The sequence below is a fragment of the Syzygium oleosum genome, unplaced genomic scaffold (assembly GCF_021117445.2).
Source record: "Syzygium oleosum isolate NSW1041296 unplaced genomic scaffold, Sole_v2.1 Sole_v2.01, whole genome shotgun sequence".
Taxonomy (NCBI): domain Eukaryota; kingdom Viridiplantae; phylum Streptophyta; class Magnoliopsida; order Myrtales; family Myrtaceae; genus Syzygium; species Syzygium oleosum.
Genome location: NW_026607485.1, coordinates 16,907,411 through 16,916,789, shown reverse-complemented (window position 1 = coordinate 16,916,789; position 9,379 = coordinate 16,907,411). Strand labels below are relative to the sequence as shown.

General features: G+C 40.0%; 1 protein-coding gene across 1 annotated transcript; it reads left to right on the top strand.

Moving 5' to 3' along the window:
• The first annotated feature begins 1,004 nt into the window (after positions 1-1,004).
• LOC115681108 (beta-glucosidase 18-like) lies at positions 1,005-8,876 on the top strand. The gene is made up of 10 exons (XM_056302365.1): positions 1,005-1,227; positions 3,211-3,277; positions 5,136-5,194; positions 5,343-5,418; positions 5,544-5,618; positions 5,819-5,906; positions 6,006-6,258; positions 6,659-6,774; positions 6,913-7,118; positions 8,815-8,876. Exons 1-10 carry the CDS (start codon positions 1,075-1,077, stop codon positions 8,874-8,876), a joined length of 1,155 nt encoding a protein of 384 aa, XP_056158340.1. The 5' UTR covers positions 1,005-1,074.
• The last annotated feature ends 503 nt before the right edge of the window (positions 8,877-9,379 follow it).

Here is a 9,379-nt window from a genome sequence, read left to right as displayed (position 1 = left end):
TTAAGAACAGATCTCAACAGGATCATTAATATCCACTCAATGATCCATTAACCGGAAATAATTTAAAGATTCAGTCTAACTGTGAACCCGTCACACATTCTTAACATCTCAAGAATAGGTCCGGTCACAACTAATCTTATGAAATCATTCATATATATAAATAATTGGACAAATGAATGAATGATTGCCATTAAATAAATAATAAAATTGATAGTACAACATAAATCCCTAACATGTAACTACTACATGATTACTTTAGGGCATACATCCAACAATTCCGATAACTGTACTCAACATTAGTGATCATCAACTATTTATGGGGTATTAAATTATCATCCGAGTACTTAAAATTTCACCATGGGGCGGTTGGTAAAAAAATAAAGTTTAGGCAATTATTAGTATGGTAGGTACATAATATCTAAGACGGTTGATTTTATTTATCACGTCCCATTATAGGACGCTTGCAATTGTGTAAGTACATGAAATATGTCTCGGTTTATGGGACACATCATGAATTGTAGATGGGTCATGGGAAAATGTGTGAATCATGTACTGCACTTCGCTTTCAAAACGCTGCTAGTCTTTTCTACCTACAAAATAGCTATCATGTCTATGAGCGCTTTCTTTTCTTTTTTTGGCCCACCAAATTTATTAGGGTGAAAATCAAAATGAGTTTAGAAAAAAAAAATACGTTAAAAAGTCAAATAAAACATCAAGTTATTTAGTGGGGAAATAGGAAACTGCATATCAGGCCATTATAAATCTCGTGTGTACTTTAACATGATTAATGTAGTTTTGTCTTTATTGAATTCATAGCATGTGCCCAATAATTGGACCCCCTTAGTTGTTTTACATTAGGACAAAGTTGTTGCATGCATACCTCAAGTGTATTGATTCTGGTATTAAATTCATGCCTGTTTAATAAAATGTTACTCTTGACCCAAAAAAAAATTAAATGTTTTCTATTTTGGGACGTTGACAGTTATTTCCAAGAATCGTCGCCTATATAAACCCCACCACGCCCCTCTTATTCTAATCCACAAAACCCAAGAAAAAGAAAAGGAACAGAAAAGGATGAGATCACGAGCTTGTTCTGTTTTTCTTCTTCCTCTTCGTCTTCTATTGATGCATGGTCTCTTCTTGCCACTCACAAGCTCAAGAACCACCGTCCACAGAGGCCAATTCCCTCCCTCCTTCTTGTTTGGCACTGCCACCTCCTCTTTCCAGGTTCTCTCTCTCTCTCTCTCTCTCTCTCTCTCTCTCTCTCTCTCTCTCTCTCTCTCTCTCTCTCTCTCTCTCTCTCTAGATGGTCATGCAAGTTAAAGCATTTGACTTAGGTTTTAGAAGCATTGCTTGCTTGCTCATGGGAAGGGATGATGAGCCCTTACAGGGGTGAGCATCGGTCCCAGTTTGAACCGAACCGAACGGGTCAATTTTGGGTGGTTTCCACGGGACTAATCTGGTTCTAAAAGTTTGGAACCATCACTAATCAGTCCGGTTCCTGGTTTCTTGTGCGGAACGGGACCAAACCGGCCTTGAGGAACCAAACCCGGTTCTCTGCTTATTATTGTGTGTGCTTTCTTTTAGATATTGTCATACATTCAGGATAGGTAACAACTGCAAAATTTGAAAATAGTTCTTTTGAATGAATAATGAACATGAGTTTCCATTACCGATAGTTTACATGATGTTTCCTACCAGATGCTTCACGTAGAAATTCATGTGCTTTCTTATAAGTTAAAACAGTGCATGGGATCAAGCATACATCACCGCTGAAGGGTATTTGCAAACTTACATGCCATTCTTGAGCTTAATGTGTCATGAAGACTGTCATCAAGTGGTAAAAGATGGCAATGTGCTTGCAAGAAAGTGGTCAAATCACCAAACAGTCCCCCTAATTTCTGTAACAAAATCCTCCACCTTATTAATAAACTAAACCAACTTACAAATAGAAGAAACCCAAAAGAAACACCCGGCCGATCCTAGACTGACCTTAGAAGCGGATCGGTCGAGTTGGGTCTAGTTCCAGGGTCAATTCCCAATTCTACAAATGGGAAATCGACCTTGACGAGGTAAGTTCCAAGTTTCAAGGTGGGTACCTTGCTTGTATTGTAATACATTTTTTTTTAGGAATAAATGCATTAGAAGTCCTAAAACTTATCACGAAAGTACAATTGATTCCTAAAACTTGTCACAAAGTGGAATTGAGTCCTAAAATTTGTAAAAAGTGCAATCAACGAAAGGACTTGATTGGATTAATTTGATCAGTTTTAGGACTTGATTGCACTTTTCGAAAGTTTAGGACTTAATTGTATTTTCGTGACAAGTTTTAAGATTTAATTGTACTTTTTAAAAGTTTTATGACTAAATTACATTTTCGTGACAAGTTTTAAAATTTCCAATACGTTTATTCTGTTTTTTTATTGGCCTTTCTTTGGTTGTCAATTAGTCCACATTCAAGTGAGTCGATTCTCATACATGGTTGACCAATTAGGGGAGAAACAGGACAAGAAAATCTTTTTTGATTATTAGTAAGATGGTTTGGAGTAAGTTATTGCATGTCGCTGCGTACCATAATCCGCTTCATGATGGCTGACCTTAATTTGCGATCTGAGCATTCTTTCGCCTCTGCCTCCAAACGCTCGTATCTCTTCTATTCTCGAACCATTTGGAGATGTGTCTGCATATGTTCCTTAATTGATAAACTTGCAATTAATCGAATTATGCTCCAACTTTGGCCTTTTTTTTTGTGCTTTTTTTTTGCCTTTTTTTTATTGACTAAGTTCAATCACTTGTTTCTATGCCTACAAATATATATAAATTATCTATGAAGGTTGCTTTTATTATATCCTTTCCCATCATAGGATGCTTGTAATTGGGTAAGTACATGACATGTGCCTGGTTGTAGGGGACATAACATAATTGCAGATGGGAAATGCGTGAATCATGTGGTATACTTCACTTTCGCAACAATAATGGTCTCTTATATAGATAAAACTAGTGATATAAATAAGGGAGAGGAGACCTCTAGTTGTACGTGAACCCTTCTTAATTGCAACCTTCCCCTTGATCTGAGGTGAGAGATTCAATCTCCCTATCTACCAACTATCTCCATTATTTCATGTTCCCAACTTTCTGGCATGTTTTTTCATTGCGTGGTACCTCGATGAGTTTGTGCCAAATAAGTTTCAATTTCTATGTTCTGCCTAGATTGAAGGGGCCTACCGGCAAGGTAACAAAAGCCTCAGCAATTGGGATGTCTTCTCACATATACCAGGTTCTCTTTCAATTTTCTGTTTCTTCTGTATTTATTTATTTTCTACGAAAATAAGTAGGAATATAGGGTCAAGGCTCTAATGAAACCAACACAAGAAAATGAATTCAGATAAAATTAATTTATTTCTTTTCAATAAAAATCAATTGAAAAGCGGAATATTCTGGCCGGTCAAAGCCAAAAAAGCCGAAAATTGCTTTATATTCAGTTTTGAAAAAGCGATGGGCTTTATCTTCCATGCTACTGAATGATATGAACCTTACATATATTTGGAAAATATTATATCAAGTTTTTGTTTTTGAATCGTACCCAGAAAAAAAAAATGAATGCAACTGACTATTTTCGATCATATGTGCTTCAATAAATAAAAAATAAAAAACAGAGATGTCCCATTGATAAGCTTCTCCGACGTGATAAAACTGAAGTCCTAGCCTAGCTAGTAATTTAATCGAACACCGTGTGTATGTTTAACTGACAATTCACTTTCTACAATGGTTAATTTCATCCTATTATATTGTTATAGAAGAAACTAGAGATCTAGCAAAAAGAAATATCCAAATAAGCTTAATATTTTGATATGTAGTTTTCTTTTAATAAATTGGGTTACTACCACGAAAAACCCCAAACTGATACATCTATGACAAATTACCTTAAATTTATTTTTTGACCATTAAAAACCCCAAACTGGTACATCTGTGATAGATTTACCCTAAACTAATTTTTTGACCACCAAAAACTCCAAACTAGTACATTTGTGGCAAATTTACCCTTTATTAAATTGGATTAATATCAAGAAAATCACAAAATGGTACACATGTGACAGACGAAGGGTAAAACCCCAAACCGGTACACCTGTCAACTACCACGTGTCATCCAACTCAGAAATTCGATAGTAAGATTTAATGGAAACTAACAGAGGGTAAAATTGTTACAGGTGCACCAGTTTGTGGCTTTTTGTAGTCAAAAAGTTAGTTTTCGGTAAATTTGTCATAATTGTACCAATTTAGTATTTTTCATGGTATTAACTTTAATAAATTTGTATAGGCTATGAATAAAAACAAGACCAATTTACCTTAACAAATAAATTATAGAAAAACGCAATTTAGAAGATATTATATATTTTTCGAGCTCCTTTATTTATAGCATGACAATGACTTGCTACCGGTGCGAGTCAGAAACTGTCGTAAAAATTAGGAATATTGTATTTGTAATGAAATTTTGCATTATTTATTTATTCTGTTTATTTATTTATTTATTTATGGTTGTTGCTAAAGTCCTCTTTTTATAAATGTCATTGAGCAATCATTGATTGACCAATAGTTTGATACAAGAGATCGTCGGTGGCCAGCTAAGAAAATTAGTTTATTCCATACGTCAGGAAAGATTGCATCATGTACAATATCGGGGTATCGAAGTTGGTTTACTAAACCGATCTTCTTTTTTAACAAAGACAATGCGACGAACTCTTATTATTGACATGACTATATTCTAACAATATCTTTTACATATATGATTAAATATTATGAAAATTACCCAATCGGACCTAAACCTATTAGTATGGATACCAATTCAGTTCTAGACTTTTCAATTTTATCAATTTAGTCTTAAACCTTTGCGCGAGATTCCAATATAGTCTTCCAGTCAATTTTCACCAGAAACCGCTAGTGTGACGGTTTAGTCATCACTGACCATCTCCGGCGAAAATTGGCTAGAAGAATTACATTGGAATTTCATATGAAGGTTTATGACTGAATTGAAAAGTTTATGACTGAATTGACATCCGTACAATATGTTTATAATTTGATTGGATAATTTTCCCATAAAATATCGATGTATGACGAACTTGCCTTTTGATGATCAGGCCAAATAGAAGATGGAAGCAACGCTGATGTGGCGGACGATCACTATAATCTCTTTTTGGTACTTAGACTTTCTCTATCCTCTCATTAAAGCCTCATCAACAGCCCAAGATGTCACAAGACGAGTTGTTGATAATCCAGACTTAACACTAATTTAGCCTGATTCTTATTGTAAATTACAATCTCCTGGATATGTTAACGTGCAACAGGAAGATATAGAGTTGATGCATGATCTCGGGGTGGATGCATACAGATTCTCCATAGCTTGGTCTAGAGTTCTTCCTAGTATGTCATTTTATTTTCATTTTAAGATGATTTCTTTTGGGCTTTGTACAATATATATACTTGATCAGTTGTTGTCAGTTCAACACCATATGGTTGCTCATGTTCTGTTTCACTTTCAACTCCAGAAGGAAGATTTGGGGAGGTCAATTCAGAAGGCATTGAGTTCTACAACAGTATCATTGATGTCCTTCTGGTCAGAGGTACAAGCAAAATGCACCAATCTATTTGACACCAACATTGTAATTTTTGCATTCCCTCTCAGTCTTATCATTCTTCAATTCAAAAGTTGCATTTTTCAGTACCCTCTTGGAGTGAATTTTTACCATTCGTGCATAAACATTGCCTCGGAAAAAGATGAATCACCCATTCTATGTATTTGTAATCTGTTCTTTCGGACAAGGTATAAAGCCGTTTGTGACGTTGAACCATTACGACATTCCACAATTGCTAGAAGACCGGTATGGTTCGTGGTTGAGTTCCGAAATACAGTAAGCGAAATCGTCGCTACCATCCTTTCTAATCTCCATCCATATGACGATCCAATCAATTTCCGTGATTTCACATCATGTGTTTCGAAATTGTTGTAGGCTGGACTTTGGCTACTTTGCACGAGTCTGTTTCGAAGCTTTCGGAGATAGAGTGACATATTGGACCACATTCAACGAGCCTAACGTGTTCATCTATGAAGGTTACGTCTCGGGAACTTACCCGCCCGGCCGGTGCTCCTACCCGTTTGGCAATTGCTCCCACGGCGACTCCGCTCTCGAACCCTACATTGCGACCCACAATCTGGTGTTGTCCCATGCCACGGCCGCTGAAATTTACCGGAAGTATTACCAGGTAAATTAAAGAGCTACGAATTGAATTTTTTTTTTTTTGTGTGCATTAACTGGCTATCTATCACCAATTTTACTATCACCGTCTTGTGTTCAAGAGAGTTAGCATAAATGAACAAGAAAGAACAGAAACGAACCAATTGCCTCTATTAGCTATGAAAGTGAAATCATTAATTTATCTCTTAAATACTTCAAAATTCATGAGAATGAACACAATTAAAGTTTCATCACTTGAAATTCTCATATATCCGGGCCTAGAGGCTCAATTCATATTGTCATGGCGTCATTACAAATCCTACTATTGACACTCTTCTTGTACGTACAAAGTCCTTTTGTTTTCCGCGACGAACTCAAAGATAAACTATGTAATTATTGGTTCTAAACCAAAAAATGTTCATAATCAGGAAAAGCAAGGAGGAATGATTGGGATAGTGATTTCGGCTACATGGTTCGAGCCATACGACGACACTCCAGCCGATCGTCTCGCTGTCTGGCGTTCTTTAGCTTTCTATTTTGCATGGTACATAATTTCTCTCTTACACAAATCCATGTTCTATGGCCACAAAAAGAAATCCATATGCCACTTTTATCAAGAACTTTCCCCTCTCCATCTTCGTTTCTGCCGAAAATTGCTCATAAATTTCTCTATTGATTACAGGTTTGTAGACCCTTTAGTATATGGAGATTACCCGCCCGAGATGCGTCAAGTCTTAGGATCGAGATTGCCAACGTTTTCGGCGGAGGAGCGGAAGAAACTCCTCGAGGTGAAGTTGGATTTCATCGGAGTAAATCACTACACGACTCTTTATGTGAAAGACTGCATGTTCTCTTCATGCACTTCGCCTTACTCTTTGGGGGACGCATGTGACGTCCCGAATTTCGGCCCATTTTTGGGATTTATAAAACGCGTAATTTGTCAGTGTGCTTATAGTAAAATCTCGCCCGGGAACTGATCACTCCCGGTTATCATTTTAAATTAGAGATTTCGCTAGAATCGCACTCGATCAAATTTGGCCGTTATTTGGATCCCGAACTTGGCAGTCGATTTCCGGGAGTTTCGGGACAAAATAAATTGGACGGTGTCAATATTATGGTAGCCAACGTTGAGATTGTCAGGAATGATGGAAAAATGGGAGTTTTTGACCACGTGCGAATTTGGACTAGTAGACCTCCCTCGTTATGATTTGGTCTAATTAATTTGGCCTTTGTCCCTTTTTATGTGCGAGGCTTATTTTGGACCCGTAGACCACTTTCGGTTTTTAAATTGGGCCATCGGATCGCGATTAATATTTGAATGTTCAAATATTTCCTTTTATTCTCTCTCTCTCCCTCTCTCTCTCTCTCTCTCTCCTTCTCTCTCTCCTCCGCGCACGTCTGCCAACGTCCCCTCAGCTCACCAACTCCCACCTGCTCTCTCTCTCTCTTCTTTTCTTTTCTTTCTTTCTTTTCCTTTCTCTTCTTCTTCTTCCTTCTTCCTTCCCCGAACTCGCCTGGTTCTGGTTCTGCTTCGTTCCTGCTCAGCTTTGCCCGACGCTGCTGCTTCTATTTCTTTTCCTTGCTGCCCGTCGCCGTTCGCCCCTAACTCACCGGACCAGCTCGTCGCCGCCCTCCCGCCAGCCGTCGCGCCGTCGCCGACCTGCCCGCGAGGCGCGCGAACAGCAGCTCGCCGCGCCGCCTCGTCGACGCCGCGAGGTCGCCGTGGGCCGCCGTCCCTCTCTCCTCAGCCGGCAGTCCTTCCACCCATAGCCATCTCTCCCCTCTCCTGTTCTTCTTCCTCCCTGACGCCTCCCCTGTTCTGGACGCCCTCGCCGCCGCTCGCCGGAGGAGCTCCGCCGCCGCCGGAGCTGTTCCGCCGCCACCACCGTCGCACCCAGCCTCGCCCAGCCGTCCCACACTCTCTGGCCGTGTCCCTTCCCCTCCCTAAGCCGCGGAATCGTCTAGTTCGTCGCCTTTGTTCGCGTCGTTCGCCGGAGCCGCCGCCGCCGTTACTGTTCCGGCAAGGGACCGCCGCTGCCCAGCCCCTTTTCATCGCGTGTTTGGCCGTTTCAAGCTTAGGACACCCGGTGAGTTTGACCCTAAACCCTAATTAGGCTAATTTACATTTCTAGACGGGATTTAGGGTTTAATTAGGGTGATTTAGGGGTTAAATTGTGGAGGTGATTAGGGGTTGTGATTGTGGTCGATTTGGTGGATTAGTATGATGAACTAATGGAGAATTAGTAACCCGAGAGGCGCGATATATGGGCTGGACAGATTTGGATTGAATCGGCCCGAGTTCGGATTAATTCGGGTTCAATTGGGGATTATAGAGCGCGCCTAGTTTGGTCCACGTGGTGACGGATTTGGATGTTATTTTGGGGAGTTAAATGGAGCGTTTTGAGGATAATTAGTGGCCTAGAGCGACCTGTTGGTGGTTGTCCATATCGGGTTTGAATCGGACAAGGCGCGATCAATTTGGGGGTTAGTTTGTGGAGGCTGTTAAGGGCTGATGTTGTGGCGCATTCGGTGGGTTAGCATGATGTTCTAATCGAGGTTTAGTGGTTTGTGGTGTGCTGGATAGTGGCTGAGCGTCGACGCCTTGGTTCGGGTACAAATTGTGAATTTGGCGGGAGAAACTTGTGATCTAAACGGTGCCTGTTATGGCGGCTGTTTTGGTGGCTGTTCTATGGGGTTAGTGTGATGAATGAATGGAGGTTTAGTAGCCTGAGAAGCGCCGAGTATTGGCCGGACAGATTTGGGTCGGATTAGCCCAAGTTTGGGAAGTTTCGGGTTTAAAATGTGGATTTTAGTGCGCGCCTCATTTGGTCTTCATGGTGGCTGATTTGAGTGATATTTTGGGGAGTCAAATGGAGTGTTTCGAGAACATTTGTTGGCCTAGGACGATTTGTTCGGTGGCTGTCCATACCGGGTTTGGATTGGTCTATGAGCGATCAATTTGGAGGTTAATTGTGTGATTATCGGGAATGTTTAGGTTGGCGGGCTAAGTGGCTGATTTGTACTGGGTTGTGATCAATTTTGTGGTGCCGTGTCACGTGCCTAGTGTGACTAAGAATGGAGTCTCTTACCGGGCCTCGAGTGCGTGAATTGATGTTGACTCAATTGTGTGAATTATGTGCCGTGCAAGA

Coding starts and splice junctions, on each gene's coding strand:
- LOC115681108 (XM_056302365.1), top strand. CDS start 1,075: ATGAGATCACGAGCTTGTTCTGTTTTTCTTCTTCCTCTTCGTCTTCTA. Junction 1,228..3,210: donor CTGCCACCTCCTCTTTCCAG/GTTCTCTCTCTC, acceptor TGTTCTGCCTAG/ATTGAAGGGGCCTACCGGCA. Junction 5,619..5,818: donor TGATGTCCTTCTGGTCAGAG/GTACAAGCAAAA, acceptor CTTTCGGACAAG/GTATAAAGCCGTTTGTGACG.